The sequence below is a fragment of the Otolemur garnettii genome, unplaced genomic scaffold (genome assembly GCF_000181295.1).
Source record: "Otolemur garnettii isolate 467f Iridium unplaced genomic scaffold, OtoGar3 scaffold00011, whole genome shotgun sequence".
Classification (NCBI taxonomy): domain Eukaryota; kingdom Metazoa; phylum Chordata; class Mammalia; order Primates; family Galagidae; genus Otolemur; species Otolemur garnettii.
Genome location: NW_003852406.1, coordinates 16,007,924 through 16,033,191, shown reverse-complemented (window position 1 = coordinate 16,033,191; position 25,268 = coordinate 16,007,924). Strand labels below are relative to the sequence as shown.

The window sequence follows — 25,268 nt, the reverse complement described above, 5'->3', positions numbered from 1 at the left end:
GCCTTAGCCGGTTGAGCTATAGGTGCCGAGCCCCTATTTTTAACTTCTAAAGAAACTCCCAAACTGTTTTCCACAGCTTTCTTTCCATACTTATTCATAATATTGAACATCTTATGTTTTGTCTTTTTTTCTTAATTAGGTTAACTGACTGTTTTCCTTTTTTTCCACTAAAGGATCATCTTTCTGAGATTTAGATATCAGTTCTGTTGTTTTTGGATTTTTCTAATTCACTGATTTCTATTATTTTTCTTATTCCTTTCTTGAAGTTTGTTTTCTAATTTCGATCTGAATTATTAATTTGTTCTTAGCTAAAAATGAAGTATGTAAGTCTTTATGAGTCAACATTGGCTACATTTTGTTCATTTTGTTATATAATGCTTTTATATACTTTTTTAGATAATGTATAATTCCTTTTTTCTCCTCTCTTTGCCAAAGAAACTATTTAGAAAAGAGTTTCCAAAAATTTTATTTTTTTGCCTGGATTTTTAAATTTAAAAAGTTTTAAAAAATTTGCATAGATAATGGATACACATATATGAGATTCAAAAGCTTAATGCAGTGAAAAGCAAATACCTTTCTAATTCCTGGCTCCATGTCCGTAGCATAGTGGTTATGGCGCCAGCCACATACACCAAGGGTGGCAGGTTTGAGCCTGGGCCGGGCCTACTAAACAACAATGACAACTGATACAAAAAATAGCCAGGCATTGTGGTGGGCCCCTGTCATCCTAGCTACTTGGGAGGCTGAGATAAGAGAATTGCTTAAGCGCAAGATTTTGAGGTTGCTATGCGCTATGAGCTGTGATGCCATGGCACTCTACTGAGGGCAACATGGTGAGTCTCTGTCTCAAAAAAAAAAAAAAAGGGAAAGCAAATACCTTTCTAATTCAATTCCCAGTAACCCAGGTCCTTTCTCCCAGAGGCAAGTAGTGCTCCTAGTTGTTCTCTTTTTATTATTTTTATCTTTCTAGAGTTGATTCTATGCATTTACAAATATACTACATGAAAATATAAGTCCTTATGATGTAATTATATACTACATGTGAATTATAGCATATACAAATGCTCTCTCTATTTTTCTTTTTTTACCTAACAGTGTGTCTCAGAGACAGTTCCATATTCATTGTTTTTGTAAATACTTTCTGGTTTCACAACTTTATGGTTAGAAAGAATGTCTAAATTATGTATATATTTTGGAATTACTTGTTCCATCAATTTGAGAGTTTTCACTTGCACTTATAAAGAAGCTATTATAGGATACGCATAATATTTTAGATGAGGCTTATCAACTTGAAGTTCATGGATGACTTAAGGATATCTGTGAAGCTTTTGAAAATTAGCTCATATTTTTACAAATATGTGCATAAGAGTTTTATCCTTGTGGGAGTAGGATCCACAAGTTTTATCAGATTTTCATAGGGATCCATGGTCTACTGATAGATTAAGGACTGGTAATTTATAATACTTTAGTAATTTTTTTTGCTTAATTCAAATATAGGCAGTCTTAGAGATATTGGGGGTTTGGTTCCTGACCACTGCAATAAAGCAAGTCAGACAATTTTTTTTTTGTTTCCTAGTGCATTTTGAAGGTTATGTTTATACTACACTGTAGTCTTTTAAGTGTGCAATAGTATTATGTCTAAGAAAAAATATGCATGCCTTAATTAAATACTTTATTACTAAAAAATCCTAATGATCCTTCTGAGCCTTCAACGAGTTGTCATCTTTTTTTTTTGGCTGGGGCTGGGTTTTTTTTTTTTTAAATTTTATTTATTTATTTATTTATTTTTGGTTTTTAAATTTTATTTCGTTGCTTATTTTTTCTTTCTTCTTTTTTTTTTTTTGTTGCGACAGAGTCCCACCCTGTGCCCCTAAGCAAAGTGCAGTGGCTTGGTAGTTCACTGCAACCTCGGACTCCTGGCTTGTGGGCATCCCGCTGCCTCAGCCTCTGGAAGCTGCTGGGATTACAGGTGCTCGCCATGGCGCCGGCTGGGTTTTTCCATTTTTTTCATGAGTCGGGGGTCTCACTTTCGCTTAGGCGAGTTTCAAACTCCTGAGCTCCAGCGATTCTCCCTCCTCAGCCCTCCCACAGTGCTGGGATTACAGGCGTGAGCCACTGCGCTTGGCCAGGGCTAGGTTTGAACCTGACACCTCCAGCATATGGGGCTGGCGCCCTACTCCTTTGAGCCGCAGGCACCACCCATTGTCATCTTTTTTTGGTGGAAGGTTTTTGCATCAATATTGATGGTTGCTAACTCATCGGGATGGTAGTTGCTGAAGGTTAAGGTAGCTCTGGCAATTTCTTTCTCTCTTTTTTTTTTCTTTTGAGACAGAGTCTCACTATGTTACCCTCAGTAGAGTGCTATGGCTTCTTAGCTCACAGCAACCTCAAACTCTTGGGCTTAAGTGATTCTCTTGCCTCAGCCTCCCAAGTAGCTGGTACTACAGGTGCCCGCCACAATGCCTGGCTTATTTTTTTGTTGTAGTTGTCGTTGTTGTTTAGCTGGTCCCGGTTGTGTTCAAACCCGCCAGCCTCAGTGTATGTGGCTGGTACCATAACCACTGTGCTATGGGCGTTGAGCCTACTATGGCAGTTTCTTAAAATAAGACAACAATGAACTTTGCCACACTGATAGACTCTTCCTTTCATGATAGATTTCTCTATAGCATGTGATGTTTGATAGCATTTTACCCACAATAGAGCTTCTTTCCAAATTAGAGTCAATCCATTCAAACCTAGCTGCTGATCAACTAAGTTTATTTAATATTCTAAATCCTTTGTTATTTCAATAGTGCTTGCAGCATTTTTACCAGGAGTAGATTCCATCTCTTTTGTTTATTTTTATGGTATTAGGTGTTTTATAGTATTCCTAATTTAATGTCTCCCTCCTCTGTCAATATAGCAAAGTTCAAATACAAATAGCAGGTGGGTTTTGTTTTGTTTTGTTTTGTTAATGTCTCCAACATTATGGATCTGTTTTGCCTTGCAGGACCCTAAACATTTCCCATTTTTCTTCTTTTACCCTTTACTACTCAGTTGTCAAAGGATGTTTCCCTCTTTCTTTTTGCCTCTTTTCTTCCTTTTGAATTTCAACAAGTGCTCATTAGGATAACACTTGTCTTTTTTTTTTTTTTGTAGAGACAAAGGCTCACTTTATCACCCTCGGTGTCACACAGCTCACAGCTACGTCCAAATCCTGGATTTAGGTGATTCTCTTGCCTCACTCAGCCGCCTGAGTAGCTGGGACTACAGGTGCCCGCCATGACACCCGGCTATTTTTTTTGTTGCAGTTTGGCTGGGGCTGGGTTTGAACCCGCCACCCTCGGTTACACTTGCTCTTTTACATCATGCCTGCTTTTAAATTAAGAGTACTTTAGAATTTCTTCCCTATAGTCTATGCTCTGATCTGCCTAGATCAATATTTTGCTAGTATTATTCAAATTTGGTGTGGATTTCACCTTTCTGGCAGTCATTCCAAATCATTATTAGGTCACTTCACTGGCCTCCTCTTTTGTCTTTTCTATAGGTTTTCTTAGTCTGCCTTTTGCCCAATGGATGTGAGAGTGTGTGTTCTAGATTTGGTGATTTTTCTCTTTTTCATTCACAGTTATCTGCAATTTGGCAGTATGTATCTTTAAGTTATGCTACAGGTGTAGTTTGGTATAGAATTTAATTTTTCCCTCCTTTATTCTTACTATTTGAGGAAGAAATTTTGGGCAGATAGCTATATAGCTGCCATGACTACTTTGGAGTCTTGGTTTACTTAATAAATGGTGATAGCATAACTAGCCATCCACCTGGAAACAATAAAATTGGATTCCAATTTTATGCTGTGTAGAATTTATTAAACTTCCAGATAAATAGAGAATTTATTTTAAGTCCAAATAGACTAAAGAGTCTTATGTAAAAACCAAAATCCCTCAAGAATAACTGTGTTAGGGTCAGAGCTAGTGCACATAGGTTTTGAGAAAGATTTTTCAAACAATAATTAGGATAGAAAGACGTTTGTTTACTTTTTCCTGGGCAGGAAAAGGACCAACACAGAAGTGAAGGAGGTAGAGAAAGTTGGCAGAGAGAACCCAGGTATTTAGGCTTTTTATTTAGGGGATGTAAAGGTTTATGGCTATAGACAAATAACAGGGTCTGGCCAACTACTGTATTCTCATCTTTTTTTCTTTTTAGTGGCTCTGATAACAGAAACAGCTAGGATGTCAAAGTCCAAGAGGTGGCTCCTCCACCTTTCTTTGGAGACAGGATTATCACAAGGGATGTGACTCTACCCTCTCTATATAGCTGAAGCCTGGAGCTCATATCCTTGCTGTTCCCATAGGATCTCTGTAAAAGCAGATTCTCAAAAGTAGCTTTGAAAGAGAAAGATTAACATCTCTTTTCTGTCTTGCCCAGCTTTTTTCAGAAGTTGTATAAATCAGAACTCCTGTGGGGTACCTGTTAGTTAGGAAAACAACTCATAAGATTGATATTTAACTATTACTAGGAAATTGTGGGATGAGATATTTTCCTGTTGTTTTCAGCCTTCCTTTCAACCTGTATAATCTAGAATTCATGCATAATCCGGGCATGGTGTAGGGTAGCAGTGCTCTTTTGACCAAGAATGGAAAACAAGCTATAAAAGAAGTGTATACATGCAAAAGATAGATTTAGAAGAGATATTTGCAATGTTGATGACAGACTATGGTAAAATAACAAAAAGCTTTTACAAACTGACAAGATAACCAAATAGGAAAATACATGAAAAAGCACTCTCAGAAGAATGTATCAAAATGATCGCTATACATAAGATTTTAGATTTATCAGAATAACAACATATCCCTTTATAGCTATCAAACTGGTATAATTTAAAAGAGCAAAATTTCCTGTGGTTTCAAATAAGACATCTCTTTTTGAGAACATTTTAATTATAATGATTTTAAAGTTCTTACTACTTCCATTATCTGGATTACCTTTGGCTCTTCAAGTTTGTGTTGGGTATTGTATTAACTTTTAGGCATACCTAGTAATTTTTTTTTTTTTTTTGAGACAGAGCCTCAAGCTGTCCCCCTGGGTAGAGTGCTGGGGCATCACAGCTCACAGCAACTTCCAATTTTTGGGCTCAAGCGATTCTCTTGCCTCAGCCTCGCAAGTAGCTGGGATGACAGGCGCCCGCCACAACACCTGGCTATTTTTTGGTTGTAGCCATCATTGTTGCTTGGCGGGCCTGGGCTGGATTCGAACCCACCACCTTAGGTGTATGTGACTGGCGCCTTAGCCACTTGAGCCACAGGCACCAAGCCCCTAGTAATTTTTGATTAAATGCTCAGTATTGTGTATAAAAAATAGAGACTATTTTCTGTTTGGTAGTCAGAGAGTGAGTGAAGATTGGGTTGTAGATTTGTTAAGGTAAACCTCTTGTTTACCTGGCTCCTAGATGCTAGTCCTGTTGTGACCCACAGGAACTGTATTAAAGGGCCGTGGCATTAGGAAGGTTGAGAACCACTGCTAGTCCTTCAGGGCTTCCAACTGAGAACCTGGCATGTTCACTGTGGCCCTTACCGTGGTGTATCCTGTACTTGAATATGTATCTCCTTAACATGGAAGACTGCTAAAAACTCTGCTTTGCTTTTCAGAGGATTTCTGCTTAGTTTCTTAGCATTGTTTCATATGTAGCTTTAGAATTCAGCATGTCTTTTTTTTTTTTTTTGAGACAGAGTCTCACTTAGTTGCCCTGGGGTCATAGCTTACAGCAACCTCAAAATCTTGGGCTTGAGAAATCCTCTTGTCTCAGCCTCCTGAGTAGCTGGGGCAATAGGTGTCCACCACAATGCCTGGCTAGTTTTTCTGTTTTTAGTAGAGACAGGGTCTTGCTTTGCTCAGGCTGGTCTTGAACTGCTGAGCTCAAGTGGTCCACCCGTCTAGGCCTCCCAGAGTGCTAGGATTAAAGGCCTGAGCCACCACACCTGGCCCCTGGTTCTTTCTTGTTAGCTCCTCAGTACAACCAAATGCTGTATTAGTTTCTCCTGTCTTCAACCAGTGACCTTCTGTAGAGGCAAGCTCTAATTCTTAGCACCTTGCTCCCAGAACTGGCAAATATCCCCATGGGAGAACATATTTGGAATGTCAGCTTACCTCTGCATTTTCCTCCTCCCTAGAATCCTGATTCATCTTCCTGTGGTTGTTTCAGTGATTGTCCAGTGCCTTAAAGCACATTTATCCTACTGAGAAGAGATGTCTGACTTAAATTTTAAAAGCTCTATCTGTCTACTTTGTTGGAATGGACTTTTGTAGGGTAAAAGTTGAAGGTAGAGAGACCAGTAAAGAGGCTCTTTAATGATCCATGAAATGATGGCTTGGACCAAGGGAGTAGCAATGGAGTGGGAAAAATGGTTGGGTTCTGGATACATTTTGAAAATAGAGCTCGCTAATTGCATTTGGAGTATAAGACAGGGAGGAATCAGTTACTACTCACAAGATTTTTGGCCCAAGGAACTAGAAGGATAGTGTTACCATTTACTGAGATGAGAAGGTCTACAGGAGGAACAGACATGGGGGGTGGTGGTGGTAGTGGTGAAATAGTTTAGTTTCATTTTTATACCTAAAAAAAATTCAGAATAATATGGGGGTACAAATGTTTTAGTTACATGGATTGCTTTTGTAGCTTGAGTCAAAGTTGTAAGTGTGCCTGTTACCCAGATATACACTGTACCCATTAGGTGATTTCACCCACCCCATCCCAACCCCTCCCAAGGAGTTTGGTTTCAGATATGTTAAGTTTGAGATGCCTGTTAGATATCTATGTGGAGAAGCCAAGTGGGGAATTGTATACAAGGTCTGACAATTAAGTTCATGAACTTATACTAGAAAAAGTGCAACATCATTGCTGAATATGTGGGTCATTACAAAAGTTATGATACATGAAAATCAAGAAACATAAAATCTGTGCAGATGGAAACAAATGAAGCCCTCCCAGCAACACTGATAATCTGAGCAAGTTGAAACTTGCACAGGTGAACCAGGAAGGATGTTGTTGACTGTGCTGTAAAATAATGGATCATAACATGGTCTGTTTCAAAACTTTTGTAGTGATCCACGTAGCACTATGGTCACCCCTGAGGTATTGCCCTTGGGAAGCCATGCACCTAGTCTAATATTCTAGAGTGTTCTTTGGAACTCTGGAGTGGCCATCAGAAACGTCGTCATATGACCTTTGATGTCCCAGATGTCATCAAAATGTCTTCCTTTCAATATTTCCTTTATCTTCTAGTAAAGAAAAAAGTCATTGAGGGCCAGATTAAGTGAGTAGGGTGGGTGTTCTAATATAAGTTATTTGTTTACTGGCTAAAAACTCTTCATACATAGTACTGTGTGATCTGGTGCATTGTCATGATGCTAGAACCAGGAGTTGTCAGCAAAACGTTCAGGTTATTTTCTTCTGTTTTACACAGGCTTTTACTTACAAATAGTAAACTTGGTTAACTGTCTAATTGGTTCAAATTTATAATGAATGATCCCTCTGATATCAAAAAGGGTTGGAAACATCATTTTGACTCTTGATTTGGACTTAGAACTTTTTTGGTTGTGGAGAATTGGCTGACTTCCATTGTGCACTTTGTTTCAGGGTTATATTGGTACTCATTTTTCATCACCTGTGCTAATGTGGCCCAAAAGATCTTGGCAAACTTCAAATGTCCTTTGCTTTTGTTCCTCACTGAGCTCCTTCAGGACCATTTTCGCACACACCTTTCTCATGCCAAGATTTTCTGTTAAGATTTTCTTGTTTTTCTTTTGATGGTTACTTGATCTCTTATGCTTCTTGCAATCAGCTGACAATTTTGATGCACAATTTAATGAATTTTTGAAATGGTTTCATCAGTTCATCTTGTTACTGGCTGCCCCTACCGCTCTTCATCAGTGATGCTTTCCCTCCCCTCAGAAAAACGTTTAATCCTTTTGTACATTGCCGTTTTCTTCTTGGTATTGTCTACATAAACTTGGACTGACATGTCCCTGATTTCACTTCCACTCTTGCTAACTTTATAAAGAAATTTATCAATCTTTGTTCTTGCTCTAATTCAAACTCTGACATTCATACGCCAGCACACAAAAACACACAGCAACAATAATGAATGCCACTTAGTGAGATACCACTGTACATCAGCATGAACACAGCTATGAGACACTGATATACCAACGTTATGAAATGTACCAAGCTGTTTGTATAGGGCTGCCAATGTGAGTGGACAGTGGCAAGTTTGTGAAATTAATCGTCAGACCTTGTATATAAGTAATAAGGAGTTTAGGGAAAAGGTCTGGGTTGGAGATACAAGTTTGGGAGTCACTGGCATGTTGGTCCCACTGTTATATTAACAGTGGGATCAGAATCTTAAGGAAAAAGGGACATCTGAAGAAATCACTACTTTTGAAAATAAAACTTTTATTTTGGAATTTTAGATTTACAGAAAAATTGCAAGAATGGTACAGAGTTTCCATATACCACCACTATTTAACTGTGTATAATATGCTTCTATGTGTACCCATGTTTTTGGCCCAAACTTTTAGAAAAATAATTCTTTTAATTTTATAATTCAAATTTTTATTTTTTAATATTTAGGTATTTTTTTGCATTATAAGATAATTGTAATACTTATTAAAAATATTATAGTACAAGAAATTTTGTGTAACACATAATTACAAAACACAAGAACAGATACAAGGTATAAGAAATCTTATGTAGTGGTAACAAATGTATCACTATCACATTTATGCACCATAGAAGGCCAAGAACTCTTTATCACTGTCAATATCAGTAGTATCATCTTCAGTTTCTACATTACCAGTATCTTCTGAAGAGTCATTTTCTTTCTTTTTTTTTTTTTTTTTTTAGAGACAGAGTCTCACTATGTCGCCCTCGGTAGAGTGCTATGGAATCACAGCTCACAGCAACCTCCAACTCCTGGGCTTAGGTGATTCTCTTGCCTCAGCCTCCCATGTAGCTGTGTAGCTGGAAGTACAGGTGCCCGCTATAACACCCGGATGTTTTTGTTGTTGTTGTTGTTGCAGTTTGGTTGAGGCCGGGTTTGAACTTTCCACCCTTGGTATATGGGGCCGCGCCCTACTTGCTGAGTCACAGGAGCCGTCTGAATCATTTTTCTTATCTTGGTAAATTTTATCATCCTTAGTTCCATCCGTACCATTGTTGATGCTGTATTTTTTTTTTTTAACAGAGTCTTGCTCTGCTACAATGCTGCATTTTTAAAGTGATTTCACAACTATTTCCTTCTTGACTGCAGTCTTAGGATCCCATTACCAAACCTGGGTGATGGATGTTTTCTTGATTCTGCCTACAAGAGTTAAATCATTACCAGATGACTATATCCACAATGTCTACTCTTTCTTCATTAGGGCCATAAAGGGCTTATTTATCAACACATCAAGAGGTTGCTGTTGGCTGGTTACCCATCAGGTATCACATCAAGTTGGGTTTTCAAGTCTACTGTGATTGGTTTTGCACTTGTATAACATGGGCTTTGAAGAGATCAAAAAATAAGCAAAGCTGTTTTTTTAAGTAATTGTCTTTGTTAAACTAGATTTTCATGCCTTCTTCATTCATCCATCCTTTTTCAGGCACATGGAATCTTTTCTTTTGGAAACATTTTTCTTTTAAAGGTGACCTAGTAGTTTTACCCCATCTGCACAACCAGATAGAACAACAGTGGAATGTGTTTTCTCATGTCCACTAATTTTACCAGCCTTGGTGTTTGCTCCTTTGACATCTACAGTTCTGTTGGGTGGCACATCAAATGTGTGTAGGATCATCCATATTGGGAATTTTGGATAGCTGTAAGTTGTAAGTTTTTCAAAGATTGATAACATGAGAATGAAATTCCAAAACTTGATTCTCATCATGGGCTGCTGGAAGTTTTTTGGCAAGTTTTGTTCATGTCCTCAAACCTTCTGTCTTCATAAAGTTAAATCACTATTTAGGTGTTCCTGAGAAATCATCAAAAAAAATTTTTTTTTAATTACTGGTGCAATCCTTTTACCCTCTTTTTGTATTATCTTGGTCGAAACAGAGATCCCAGTTTGATGCTGCTTTAGAATCCAGGTCTCTACCTCTTGTTCTTACTTCCAGCCACTTTGGAGGTTTTCTTTGCCTTCCTCTGTCTCGGCATCTGAAGAAGATTTTCTTTCTGTTACCTGCACAATCTGATGATGCTTTCTGTGGGAAGAGGGCCAAAATGTCTCTCGGCAGCTCTGTTGCCATGCTTTTTGCATATTTAATAACTGTTAGCTTAATGGTTGCAGTTTATGAAAACTGTTTCAATATTTCCCAAGAGAGTTTCTAATAATTTTTGTAAAAATATCAGCTAGATTGCTACTTTGTGCCTAAGTGTACTGAGAGAAATATATCATTCTTTTTTGGCCAAAAATGCTTTTGTTGTGTCATAAGTTCAGCAGAACCAATTACTATATTCCAAGGTATTATTTTGCATATGGATATCATTATTGCTTTTTAGAGTTACACTTTTAATGCATAAGTATAAATAAAGGAATTGAAAACATTCATATAGATATGGAATTGGTATTTTCCATAAATAATGTGCATCCTATTTTTCCCTCAAAAATTTGGGGGGAAGTGTATTTTACACAGCATTATATGGTACTTTCACTCATTTCTCCTTAATGTTAATGTCTTAGGTAGCTATGCTACCTTTATCCAAGCTAAAATACTGACAGTGGTACTGTACAATGAACTAAGCTCTAGATTTTGTTTGCTTTCACCAGTTGGAAATTACTAATTGTAAGATGGAAGTTTAGAAATATTTTATGAATCATTCATATGTTTTTAACTTTTCTCTTTTGCCTTTACAGAACTAATGGCTGAAGGATAAATCAACATGGCAACTATGGTTCCACCAGTGAAACTGAAATGGCTTGAGCACCTAAACAGCTCCTGGATTACAGAGGACAGTGAATCTATTGCTACAAGAGAGGGAGTTGCTGTTTTATATTCTAAGTTGGTTAGCAATAAGGAAGTAGTACCTTTGCCCCAACAAGTTTTATGCCTCAAAGGACCACAATTGCCAGACTTTGAACGTGAGTCTCTTTCAAGTGATGAGCAGGACCACTATTTGGATGCCCTTCTTAGCAGCCAGCTAGCACTAGCAAAGATGGTATGTTCAGATTCCCCATTTGCTGGGGCACTTCGAAAACGATTGCTTGTACTCCAACGTGTCTTTTATGCACTTTCTAATAAATACCATGACAAAGGCAAAGTGAAACAGCAGCAGCATTCTCCAGAGAGCAGCTCTGGTTCAGCAGATGTCCATTCTGTTAGTGAACGTCCCCGATCAAGCACTGATGCACTTATAGAAATGGGTGTTCGAACTGGCCTAAGTTTATTATTTGCACTTCTAAGACAAAGTTGGATGATGCCTGTTTCAGGACCTGGTCTTAGTCTTTGCAATGATGTTATTCATACTGCAATTGAAGTTGTGAGCTCTTTGCCACCATTATCTTTAGCAAATGAAAGCAAGATTCCTCCTATGGGTTTGGACTGCTTATCACAAGTAACAACATTTCTTAAAGGAGTAACTATTCCTAATTCTGGAGCAGACATATTAGGTCGTAGATTAGCTTCTGAGTTGCTGCTTGGTTTAGCAGCTCAGCGAGGCTCTTTGCGGTATCTTCTTGAATGGATAGAAATGGCTTTGGGGGCGTCAGCGGTTGTAAATACTATGGAGAAAAGCAAACTACTGTCAAGCCAGGAAGGAATGATCAGCTTTGACTGCTTCATGACTATACTAACGCAGATGAGGCGTTCTTTGGTACGTACTTTAAATCTTAACTTTAAAATTTGTAACTAATGACTTTTTGGAAATGTCAACTCAGCTTTTATTGAATTGGTGGTAATAGTGAATGACTTGAGACTTCTGGTGATTATGTTCATATTACATTAATTAAATATTTTACATACTTTTTTTTTTTTTTTTTCCGAGAAAGAGTCTTACTTTGTTGCCCTGGGTAGAGTGCTGTGGCATCATCATAGCCTACAGCAGCCTCAAATTATTGAGCTCGGGTGATCCCCTTTCCTCAGTTTTTTTTTTTTTTTTTTTTTTTTGAGACGGAGCCTCAAGCTATCCCCCGGGGTAGAGTGCCATGGCATCATGCTCACAGCAACCTCCAACTCCTGGGCTCAAGCGAGTCTCCTGCCTCAGCCTCCCAAGTAGCTGGGACCACAGGGGCCCGCCACAACGCCTGGCCATTTTTTGGTTGCAGCCATCATTGTTGTTTGGCGGGCCCGGGCTGGGGATTCGAACCCGCCACCTTAGGTGTATGTGGCTGGCGCCTTAGCCGCTTGAGCCACAGGCGCCGAGCCTCCTCAGTTTTTCTATTTTTTGTTGAGACAAAATATTGCTCTTGCTCAGGCTGGTCTCAATCTACTGAGCTCAGGTGATCCACCCCTGTTGGCCTCCCAGAGTGTTAGGATTATAGGCATGAGCCGCTGTGCCCAGCCTGTTTTACATACTTTTGAGTGAAGAAACTTTTGTGCATTTTGATATATAGGGACAGACTAGTTGGTACAGTGTTAAGACCAGGAGTTAGGTTTGTAGTTTTTGATGTAAGGCTTCTTGTGTGAACTTGGGAAATTCATCTCACTTCTTCATGTTTTCAGTAAACTTGTGAGGCCATTTTGGCTGGTAAGTTTTTTTCTTTTGAAAAATATCTCTTATTTCCAGCCTTCTAATTTTTTATTAAGCATTTACTTACATGCCAAGTATTATTCTAGGCTCTAGTGATGCAATTTTTGCCTCCATAGAGCTAACAGCCTAGTAGAGAAGTCAGACTTATTTATTATGTAATTCAGGTAGTGAGACCTTTTAACAAGAAAAATAAGGGAGGGAAAGGGAATAGAGAATGATGGGAAAATAGAGAGTGATGGGCACAGGCAGCAAAAGATGGGAGGTGAAAGGTGTGCTGTTTTAGTTAATGTGATCAGAGAAGGGCACTCTCAAGTTGACATTAGAGCAGAGACCTGGATGAAGGGAAGTAATGAGCAAAGCAAAGATCTGTGAAGATTGTGGATCAGGAGATTAATCATTTGACTGTCAAATACCATGTGAAAGAATAAATAATAAATAAAGTACAGTGTGATCAGTTTCAAGAATTTGTAGGACATGTAATACCTTCATGAAAACCAAGAATAAAAATTCAAGTGTTAAAATACAAATTTTAAATTTTACTAAGGCTTAAATACTTATAAGCTGACTTAAGTTCAGTTAGGTTACATTGATTAGTCTTTTTGGTGTCCTTTGTTACCAAATATCAACTAACAAATTTATTTAAAGTAACTAAAAATGCTACATGTAGATTATGTGTGTATATGTGAAGTCTTTTTTCCCCCAAACAGGTGGAAAGGTTTTAGACAGAAGTATTTCATAAAAAAAAAATTTGAATTTATTTTCAAACCAGTTCACTTAAGTTTTCACCTAGTTTATGTTTTGTATTTGTGAACTAGAACTGAATGGTGATTACTGGGTCATTTTTTACAATATTATTATAGCTAAGTACGTGGGAATTTTTACATCATAAAATTTATGAAAACTTAAATTTGTTAATGTTAAATAAAAGTGCAGTGCTTTGTTTGGGATATGGAATATTGACACATTGGATCCTGTGATCTTCACTTGAGGCGAAACCTAAGTAGGAAAGGGCCTTGGAACAGCTGTGGGAGGCAATTAGGCCTTTATGTTTGCTTATTATTAAAAAAAAAAAATTCTCTCGCACAAATTTTTCTAATTTTGTTTTCTGATTTTTAACACTTTTGGTGACGTTTTCTTATTCTACTTTGTTTTCAAGTTTATAAGGTCATTTAATGACCTAAAATAGTGTGTGTACTTATGGCCACATGTTAATATTTCTGTGGGAAGTCAATTTCTCATTTTCTGTGCTACTTATTTTGCATCACTTTTGTTACAAAAAGATATTGGTTTCTTTTTTTTTTGAGACAGGAGCCTCAAGCTGTCCCCCTGGGTAGAGTGCTGTGGCATCACAGTTCATAGCAACCTCCAACTCCTGGGCTCAAGTGAGTCTCCTGCCTCAGCCTCCCAAGTAGCTGGGACCACAGTCGCCCGCCACAATGTCCAGCTATTTTTTGGTTGCAGCCGTCTTTGTTGTTTGGCGGGCCCAGGCTGGATTCGAACCCACCAGCTCAGGTGTATGTGGCTGGTGCCTTAGCCACTTGAGCCACAGGCGCTGAGCCATCTTTTTTTTTTTTTTTTTTTGACTCACTTTGTTGCCCTGAGTAGAGTGCTTATTACATCATTATAGCTCACAGAAACCTCAAAAGTCTTGGGCTCAAGAGATCCTCTTGCCTCAGCCTTCGGAGTAGTTGGGGCTACAGGAATATACCACCAAGCCCGTCTTAATTATTGCACAGCATAGTTATGTTATTATTTACTTATCCATGGTGTATTTACTTCCTGAACAAAATGCTAGATACTTTGAGTCAGAGCTCTCTTCTCTAATTTAACCATTAAGGCCTTATCCCCGGGAAACTAGACTTTTCTCAGTATCTATTTAACCTCATTGTCTAGAGTTGCTTGTATGCATGTTTATTATTTGGCTGATAGTTTAAATTTTTTGGTTCTTTTTAAGACAGAGTCTTGCTTTGTTATCCAGGCTGGAGTACAGTGGCATCATCATAGGTTACTGCAATCTCACCCTCCTGGGCTCAAATGATCTTCCAGCTTCAACCTCTTAAGTAATTGCAACTATAGGTGCTCACCTGGCTAATTTTTCTATTTTTTATGGAAACAGGGTCTTATTATGTTGCTCAGGCAGGTCTCAAACTCCTGACCTCAGGTGATCCTTCTGCCTCAGTCACTCAAAGTGCTGGGATTACAGGTGTGAGCAACCATGCTTGGCCCATATTGTGTTTTTTTCTTCATTTAGTTAATCTATAATATCTCATCCCATTGCTTTTTCGACTTCTTTCATTTCCTACTCCCTAATACCTGGAGTAAGTGAGAAGGAGAACTAACCTTGGTGAGTACCTATTACCCACCAGGTGCTTTATATGTATCATCTCATTAAACTATCATTTAATTTGTAAAATAGATATTATTTACTCTTATCTTAAAGCAGTTGTCATGATTAGCTTGAATTTACACATCTGTTGAACAAAGAAGTTGGCAATATAGCATGTACTTAAGCACTTTTGGCCGGGCACTATGTTAAGTAATTCTTATAGCCCTGAGTTTGTCTGCAAAAACCCATGTTTTTTCTAACTACTATATGCAGTTTTTACCCTGTTTATGTTAAATTGATCTTTTTTTTTTTCCATGAAGGCCTACCTTAAAGTAGATCTAAAATATAATACATTTGTCTTATTGCCGGATTTCCAGTTTTCTCTACACTTGGCTCCTTATTTCTAGACAAAATAGCAAATACACTTAGTAAGGAGGTGTCACCCTCCTTTCTTTCCAGTGCCATCCCCTGTAATATAGCTCCGTATTGGGATTAGGGTGCTGAGAAGACTAGATTGCTGGCTCAGAATTCAGAATCTATCCTGGGTAAGAATCTTGTGTGATTGCTTGAGCCCAAGAGTTTGAGGTTGCTATGAGCTGTGATGCCACGGCACTCTACCTAGGGCGAGAAAGTGAGACACTGTCTCCAAAAAAAGTCCCCTAAAACGAAAAACCAAAAAACCAAAAAGCAGCCAGAAGAAAAGGAAATATGATCTGCTCAGTCTTAGGACCTTGTGTGAATATCTTAAACAGACAAATGTGGGGGGAAAGGTATATTGCTAATATTTTGGATGGTGGATGGTAGATATTTAAGAGGAAGGTAACTGAAGACCTGTGAAACTACAAATTCATGTTATTTTAATTTCCACTTTATTTTTGGACTGTTGAACATATTTAATAGTATATGCAGTTATACATTTAATTGGGCTATATTTCCCCAAATTTAATTTCTTTAAAAATGCCCAGCTTTAGCTCAGTTTTTTTATTATGCAGTATAATTATTATTTATTTAGTAAATGCATTTAGTATGTTTACAAAACACATTAAGAATTCTGTGTGGGATGGATGTTAAAGGTGTCTTTAGTCATAAAAGCTGGAGTAGTCTCATCCTTAAATATTGACTTTTTGTGGAAGAAATCAACAACAGTCATTATAGACATTGTTTGCAGGTTGTTTTATTGGTGTGGTATTCTTACCTTTAGCAAGAACTTATTTAAGACTCCTAGTATTTCTCTTCCTTAATATACCCAATGCAAAATAACAACTACTATTACTTTTTTGGTATGGGATCATATTAAAGCTGAGTGTTCATAAACAACTGCTACCAGTTTTTAGGTCTTACTCTGTTAAGAACTGTACTAAGTGTATTTTACACATACTTTCAGTTTATCTTCCCAATAGCCCTAAGTGGTATGAGCATTATTCCTATCTCAAGATGAGGAAACTTAGCCCTTCTGTCACAGAACCAATAAGTGATGGAGCCTAGATTTAAACCCAAGTCTGTCATTGAAAACTTTATTCTCTTTTCAACATTTCCCTCCATATTGTAGAAAGGCATAACAGATGGATTATGATGGCCCTGGTACTACCTCCTAGAAGTGTACAGTGCCTACTTACTCTTTATCTCCTTTTGGTTTGGTGATCACTAGAAGTGGTCTTTAAATAACAGAGCCACAGGTCACAATTGTGTTTTTCCCAGGTATACTTCACAACTAATTATGGAATTTGGAGAGGTTGGTATAGCAACACGTTGAAAGTCTAGGGACTGGTTATTTATGAACACTCAACGTTAATATGATCCCATAATTAGAAGTTGGGACCCTAAAGCCATATTCAAGGTGTGCGCCTCAGACAGCAGCATTGGCATCACCTGGGTGTTGCTAGAAATGCAGAATTTCAGGCCCTATCTACACCTACTGAATCAGAGCCTGCATTTTAACAAAATTACCAAGTTGTTCATGTCCACATTAAAATTTAAGTAGTACCACCCTAAACAAAGAAAAACTGACTTTGGCAGCAACAGGTTATCATCTGATAATTCAGCAACAAAAGAAATAGCCAGAGTCAAAGATGAGCCAACCATGTGCCTGTAGTCTCAGCTACTTGGAAGGCTGTTGAGATAATTTTTGGAGCCCTGGAGCTGGAGTCCTGCCTGAGAAATGTACTGAAATTCAAGGTTAAAAAAACACAAAGGTTAAAAAACAGAATCTAAAGGTGATGAGCAATTGGCTGTCTTGTAGATAGATTAACTATGATGTTTTTATTTATTGAAAACTATCTGAGAAGTGGGGGATTAGTGACTGCAGAAGACAATAAATTAATGATAGCAGTTAGTGATGGAGTGGAGGATAACAGAGACCTCACAACGGAAAACTTTACATTATAAGTTTATAAAGGCCTTATAGAAAAGGAGAAGGGAGCCATCTGTGAAGAGAGTGAATGAACTTCTCTACAGCTTTGGTGGGGTGAGGAGAGTGGTGTGAAAGGCCATTCACTTGGAGTTTATTTATTATTTATTGAGACAGAGTCTCACTGTGTTGCCCTTGGTAGAGTGCCATGGCGTCACAGTTCACAGCAGCCCCCAAGTCTTGGGCTTGAGCCATTCTCTTGCCTCAGCCTCCCAAGTAGCTGGGACTACAGGCACCCGCCACAATGCCCAGCTACCTTTTTGTTGCAGTTGTTTATCTGGCCCGGGCCAGATTCGAACCTGTCACCCTTGGTGCATGTGGCTGGTGCCATAATCACTGTGCTTTGAGTGCTGAGCCTCACTTGGAGTTTATTAGATATTATTTACCCTTATCTTAAAGCAGTTGTCATGATTAACTTGAATTTACACATCTGTTGAACAAAGGAGTCGGCAATATAACATGTACGTAAGCACTTTATGGGCCAGGCACTATGGCCCCTTTTGAAGGCAGGGGTAACAAGTTAGATGAACAAGTTCCGCCATATCACACAGCTGTTTGGAGAACTCTCCACAGTGATTTCGTATTTGAATGATTTGAGAGCAACTGAATTTTTACTGTTTTTATTTAAAAATAGTTTTTGTTGCGCATCTTCTTAGTGATACAGGTTAATGAAAATTTCATAATAGTTTTATTTACTTGGTGGAATAGAAAGAGGGCAGATGAATATATAGAATAACTTTTTAAAAACCTGCAAAACATTCAGTGTATTATGGAACTTAAAAAATTCTAACTAAGCTTTATTATTATAAAAACTCGATTTAAATAACTGTCTTTCCTTGTTTAAACGAAGACATCTGGGTTTTATATTTGATCTAAAATATTCGCCCCTTTAATACTTATGAATCAAGTTCATTAAAATGGTTTGATTTAATAAAATCGTAGCATCTTAGAGTTGTATGGCATCTTGTGGGGCATCTAGGTCAATATTTCCTCCACGGTAGGAATATGGTATATCTGCTAAATCGTTATCTAGAATATAAATATTTTTACACTGTAGTATCCTTTGAAATAAAGTCACCAATGAAAATGTCACAATCATAGGATTGATAAATCGTAAAAAGAATGTCATACATGTTGTCTAAAGATAAGGAAATTTGAGGGGAAATGGCTACTGAGTTTGTTCACTTTCTGATTTATTTTTTAATGAGGTAATGATTTCTTCCTTCAGGTCTAACTGTGGAAGTAGGCATTGAGTCCCGGAGAGGTGCTGTGATTCCTTGGCTATGCTAGGAAAAAGATGCTTTCTTGCTACTGTAGAAAGGTAGCTACATGACCTGATTTCCTTGGACCTAAGTTAGTTAAGCTGAAACTAAGGAAGAACAGACTTTCTACAACTTTATTCAGGGTCATAACTCAAATTAGCAATTCTGCCTGCCTGTATGCTTGAGGGGCAGGTGAGCAATGCAGTACCTAAGGAGGAGAATATATCCTGGGATTATATTTTATTGGATATTGGTCCCCTAAAGAGTGTATAACTGACAAAATTCCACCTTTTTGACTGTTTCTGGAGCCCTCTGACCCTTGGAATAAATCACTTTTTAATAAGGTAATTAGTCAGGGAGTAGTGCTTAATGTTTTGTTTGATTCAGTAGCCAGGTCTTTTCTAACATTTCTGTGAAAAAGTTGGTTTCATGGCCTAATGTTAAGATTTTGTCTCAATGCACATAATCATATAAATAGTTTTTCAAATAGATACTGTTTTTATAGGCCATTTAAGTGATTTTAACAGACATGTCTCTGTTTCCTTCCAACACTGTATGCTACAATGTTTTAATTTATAGGGTTCATCTGCTGATCGGAGTCAGTGGAGGGAGCCAACTAGAACATCTGATGGCTTGTGCTCACTCTATGAGGCAGCATTATGTCTCTTCGAAGAGGTATGTAATAATCATGGCCTTTGTATTAAAAATCACTTTGTCTTAAAATGCTATGTTATGTATTTATCCCTTGAAAATAATTCATTTTATCTCTGAAAAGGCTACAAAAGAAAGTGACACCAGTGGAGTCTCTAAAGAGTGGAACTGGGGTATCTAGCACTGGGTGGGATGTTGGAGACGTACTTTTCAGTGTATACCCTTTTATTTATTTTGCATTTTGTGTCCATGTCTTGGTAACTTTAACTGAAGAGATTTTTAAATTAAGTAAAACAGATTATAGAAAGACATACAAACCAATGTACGGCTTAATTATTATAAAATAAATATCTTTTAATCTGTACCTAGGTAAAGAAATATATAGAATTTTTCCAGCTGCTGTGGAAGGTCTTTCATGTTCTGATCACAAGTCCTTTTCTTCTTCCCAAAATAACCACTATTCTGACGTTTAGAGTAACCACTTTCTTGCATGTCTTTCTAGTTTTGTCACCCGGATGTGCATCCTTGGATACTATAGTTCAGTCTTGCTTCTTAAAAAAAGTAGTAAAATCTTCTGAATCCCTTTATTGATTATTTCTGTATTTTTTCCCCCTTCAATGTATTTGTTAGGAACTTAGGCTTTTTAGGCTGTAGAATTATACAGAGTCTGAATTTTGCTGTTTGATTATTCAGAGTATTGTTCAAAAGTTTCTTTGTCATTTATATTTCCTGTACATTGGCATTGGATCTAGAGGCTTGATTGGTCTCAGGTTTGTTCTTTGTCAAGACTGTATACATGGTGTCGTATTCTTCTATCAAGTTCTGTCTGGTTGAAGCTTAATAGCTAGATCTGTTAATTCTTTTGTGTTTGGTTGCAAAATGATCCTATTCTATCATTTCTTTTTTATTTATTACTTAGAATGTTTTTATGAAGAGATGCTTCCCTTATTGATTACTCTTCTACAGTTCAGATAGGAAAGGCAGAATAAATGCTTTATTCTCCTCACTTTTTATTTACTAGTTTTGACTTTAATGCTCCTATCTTCTTCAAAATCTGACTAATTAACTTTATTTAAAATATCATCATGAATCCATAGATTTAAACCTATATGAGTTTTAGTCCATTGAATTATTTATTATCTGTAGTGAAGGTCATATTATTTCATCTTTGGCTAATTAAAAGTCTTTTCAGGGTGGTTCTGAAATTCTCTTGACATAAGCCTAATAAACTTTGATAGCTTCTTTGCTTTCTTTTTTTTTGAGACAGAGCCTCAAGCTGTCGCCCTGGGTAGAGTGCTATGGCATCACAGCTTACAGCAACCTCCAACTCCTGGGCTCAAGTGATTCTCCTGCCTCTCCCACAGGTGCCCACCACAGTGCCCGGCCATTTTTGGTTGCAGCCATCATTGTTGTTTGGCGGGTCTGGGCTGGATTCGAACTCGCTACCTCAGGTGTATGTGGCTGGTGCCGTAGCCGCTTGAGCCACAGGCACTGAGCCTTTGCTTTCTGATTTATCACATTGTTCCTGGCTGATTTTGTTCTTTTCTTCCCCCAATGTGGAATTAGCTAGATGTTTCTCAAAAAAAGCCCTTATTTCTTTTGTTGGGAAATGGTATTTCAGTATCTCAATCAGAGTGCTAGAGATGCTTAAGGCTACTGAGATGATTTGTTTCTCAGCTTTTGTAGTGGACAGAACTAGGAACAGAGAGAGAGAGAAAGAAAGAGTGTTTATGTGTATTTAAAGCTTAAATACCTCATGAGTTCATAGTGATACTTTCAAATTCAGAATTACCAAGTTTTTGAGTTTTTACTTAACTTTTTCTGTATTACGTTTGTATCCTCTTTCTTCTCAGCTGATTCACAAAGATACAGGTATGATAGTATTAGAATATCCCATTATTACTCATTTGTTTTAATCACATGTTACACATATACAGCCTAACAGCAGGCCTTAAATAATAAGGCATACATAGCTGCTGCTGTGTGATTACTGAAAACATGACTTTTTTTTTTTTTTTTTTTTGAGGCAGAGTCTCACTATGTCACAGATCACAGAACCTCAAACTCTTGGGCTTAAGTGATTCTCTTGTTGGGGATTCATTGGGTTCAATCAGATTATATTGATTATATTTGTTAGGTAAAGTCCCTCCTGTCACTTTGTCTTGAAATTTTTTGTTTCTTTTTTATTTCTAAAAATGTCTCTTTTTCATCTTTTGTTACTCTTAGGATATTATCTACAATATTTATTTACACTTGAATTTCTTCTAGTTTAGTCTGCATTTCAGAAATGATTTTTTTTTGAGACAGAGTCTCACTGTGTGACCTTGAGTAGAGTGCTGTGGCATCACAACTCACAGAACTTCAAACTCTTGGGCTTAAGTGATTCTCTTGCCTCAGCCTCCCAAGTAGCTGGGACTACAGGTGCTCACCACAATGCCTGGTTATTTTTTGGTTGTGGTTATCATTGTTGTTTAACAGGGCCACCAGGCTTGAACCTGCCAGCTTCTGTTTATATGGCTGGCACCCTGACCATAGAGCTACGGGCACTGAGCTGAGAAATGATTTTTTTTCTTTTATTTCTAATTCTTTTTTGACTGATGTTACCTCATTTGAAGGGTTTCTAATTCAGATTTGTTTTTCCTTTCTTTTCTTTTTTTTTGAGACAGAGCCTCCAACTGTCCCCCTGGGTAGAGTGCTGTGGCATCACAGCTCACAGCAACCTCCAACTCCTGGGCTCAAGCAAGTCTCCTGCCTCAGTTCCCAAGTAGCTGGGATCACAGGTGCCCACCACAACACCTGGCTATTTTTTGGTTGCAGCTGTCATTGTTGTTTGGCGGGCCTGGACTGGATTTGAACCTGCCACCTTAGGCGTATGTGGCTGGCGCCTTAACCACTTGAGACACAGGCGCCGAGCCCAGATTTGTTTTTCTTTCAGGTCTTATTCATTTTTTAAAATTTCTTTTAGCTTATTTTGAAATAGGTTATAGTTTGATCTGTTTTATGGGCATTTTCCTTCTGGCATGCTTTTATTGTAGGGATGTTATTTCTGCTCCTTTCTCCTTTCTTTCTCTCTTTCATTCCTTCCTTCCTTCCTTCCTCCCTCCCTCCCTCCTTTCGTCTCTCCCTATGTTACCCTGGGTAGAGTGCTGTGGCATCACAGCTCACAGCAACCTCAAACTCTTGGGCTCAAGCGATTCTCTTGCCTCAGCCTCCCAAGTAGCTGGGACTATAGGTGCCCTCTCTCCTTTCTTTCTTTATAATAAATAACTTCATATGGCATTTGGCCTTAGTACTTTTCTGTTGCTTATTTTTATGTGAAATTAGTTTCCCTGAACTTTTAGAATGGTGTGGCATTTAAAATAGCTTTTCTAACTGCTTAGACTCCCTCCCTTTGTTTTGTGTGTGTGCGTGTGTGTGTGTGTGTGTGTGTGTGTGTGTAATATTAAAAAACACACAGTGGTTTCCCACATTGTTCCCTTTCCCAATTTTTATCATGGTATTCTTCATCTTTCCCCCTTTGTTTTCCCTTTCTTATTCAGTTTTTTTTTTTTGAGACAGAATCTTACTTTGTCGCCCTCGGTAGATAGCTGTGGTGTCACAGCTCACAGTGCCTCAAACTCTTGGGCTCAAGCGACTCTCTTGCCTCAGCCTCCCAGGTAGCTGGGACTGCAGGCGCCTGCCACAACACCCAGCTGTTTTTTGGTTGTAGTTGTCGTTGTTTGGCAGGCCCAGGCTGGATTCAAACCTGCCAGCTCCAATCTATGTGTCTGGCACCCTAGCCTCTGAGCTACAGGCACCAAGTCTCTTACTCAGTTTTAATTCCACTTCCAGTAGTTTTTCCTCAATGTGGGGGCTTTGTCCTGGCAGGGAGCCTTGGCTGGTAAATTTCAAGAGTTTGCCACAGCTAGATTACCCTAGCCTTTTTTTTTAGAACTTCTCATAATAGACTCCTTGACCCTATTGCTATCAGAAGGCACAAAACTTCCCAGTTGTAATTACTGTTCCTAGATTGGTCAAATCATTGTTTTTTCCAGTGAGTACTTGATTGGCTGTTTTTTTGGGGGGGGGGGTCTCCTGTTCTGAGGTCAGTGAGACACACTCCATTGCTTCCTCCTGCACAGATGCTGTTACCATGCAGGTTTTGGGTTTGGTGACAGTTTGTCCCTACCTACTTACATTTTAGGGTTTTGGGGGCTACCTTGTCACCTACTTTGTTATGAGTGCTAAGCATGGGTTTGGAATTTGACATTCTAGTGATTTGGAGTGTTTAGAAAACTATGTTACTATCATTTTCTTATCTTCAGAGTCCTATCTACCCCCTAGTTTTTTAAAAAATGGCATTCCTAAGCCCTGTGAGATTTTGGTTTTTCTTCTGTCCTCTTTTTTTGGGGGAGAAGAGTGAGGGTGAGCTATGATTTCTCCTTTTTGTTGTTGTCATTGAGGCAGAGTCCCACCTTATGTCCTGAGCAGAGTGCAACGGCATCATAGCTCACTGCAATCTTAGACTCAGGCTGTGGCCATCCAGCTGCCTCAGCCTCAGGAAGCCGCTGGGACTACAGGTGCTTGCTGTGGCGCTTGCGCTCAGCTGGGTTTTCATTTTTTTATGAGCCAAAGTCTCACTCTCAGGCAGGTCTTGAACTCCTGAGCTCAAGCAATTCTCCCTCCTCAGCCTCCCATAGTGCTGGGATTATAGGATGAGCCACCATGCCTGGCTGATTACTCATATAAACCATATAGCTGATGAAATGTTTAGAGAAAATATTTTGACCCTCTTGGCTCTACTATGTTCTTTTTGTCTCCAACAGAATTTCAGATCTACTCAGGAGCTGAAGCAGGAGGATCCTTTGAACCTAAGAGTTCAAGTCTAGCTTGTAAACATAGCAAGATCCTGCCTCTTAAAAAAAAAAAATTCATATCTTTTATTAGGGACTGGCAGGTTTCATTTACACATATTTTGTGTGTCCTTAGAGCTGTCCTCATGTTCATTGGAGAATGTTTGTCTAACACATATTTTTCTTTTGTTTTTGATACAATTTACAGATCTTACTAAAATGATTCTCCTCCATTTAATGTGCTGGCAACTAATTATGTTGACTTTTTAAGATTCTTTTTTTCTTCCTTTTTTGAGATAGGGTCTTTCTCTGTCAATTTCCCATGTTGAAGGGATTCTCCTGCCTTTGTCTCCTGAGTAACTTGGATGATAAGCATGTACCATACTTGGCTAATTTTTCTATTTTTTCTTGAGGCAGGGGTCTTGCCCTTGCTCAAGCTGGTCTTAAACACCTGGCCTCAAGCAGTACTTTTGCTTTGGTCTTTAATGGTGCTGGGATTACAGGTGTGAGCCACTGTCCTTGGCTGACTTTTAAAGATTTTTTTATTATTTTGCTTGACTCAACAAGAAAACTAAAAGGCAGAAAACAAATTGCTAATAGCTATAGCCAGATTTAATATCCTTATTGTATTGAGTTCATATAAGTCAATAAAACATCCCTTAAATCCTAATAAATAAGCCAATTAGTTTACTTTACATAGTGTGGTAAGAAATAGACAGAAAAACTTTAGGTTGCTAATAATAAGAAAATATAAAGTTAAAATAATGGCATCCTTCTTTTTTCCCACCTTAGGTTAGCAAAATAATTTAAAAGCATGATATCTGTTATTGATATAGATGTAAACTATACTCTTGTATAGATCTGTTTCTTGGTTAGGGCAACTGGGATGGCCACCCTGAGTCCTGTGCAGTCTGGAGATATATATATATATATATTTTTTTTTTTTTTTTTTTTTTTTTTTTGAGAGAGTCTTATTTTCTCGCCCTCGATAGAGTGCTGTTATGTCACAGCTCATAGCAACCTCCATTTCTTGGGCTTAGGTGATTCTCTTGCCTCAGCCTCCTGAGTAGTTGGGACCACAGGTACCTGCCA

The 25,268-nt window shown here is 38.2% G+C and overlaps 1 protein-coding gene across 1 annotated transcript in view; it reads left to right on the top strand.

The window, feature by feature from the left end:
• Positions 1 to 25,268, top strand: part of HERC1 (HECT and RLD domain containing E3 ubiquitin protein ligase family member 1) — a 206,425-nt gene that overhangs the window by 39,557 nt on the left and 141,600 nt on the right. Inside the window, exons 2-3 of the mRNA XM_023510003.1 lie at positions 10,867 to 11,822; positions 19,273 to 19,368. Coding sequence (XP_023365771.1) covers positions 10,893 to 11,822; positions 19,273 to 19,368 — 1,026 coding nt within the window. The 5' untranslated portion in view covers positions 10,867 to 10,892. The remainder of the gene's footprint in view (positions 1 to 10,866; positions 11,823 to 19,272; positions 19,369 to 25,268) is intronic.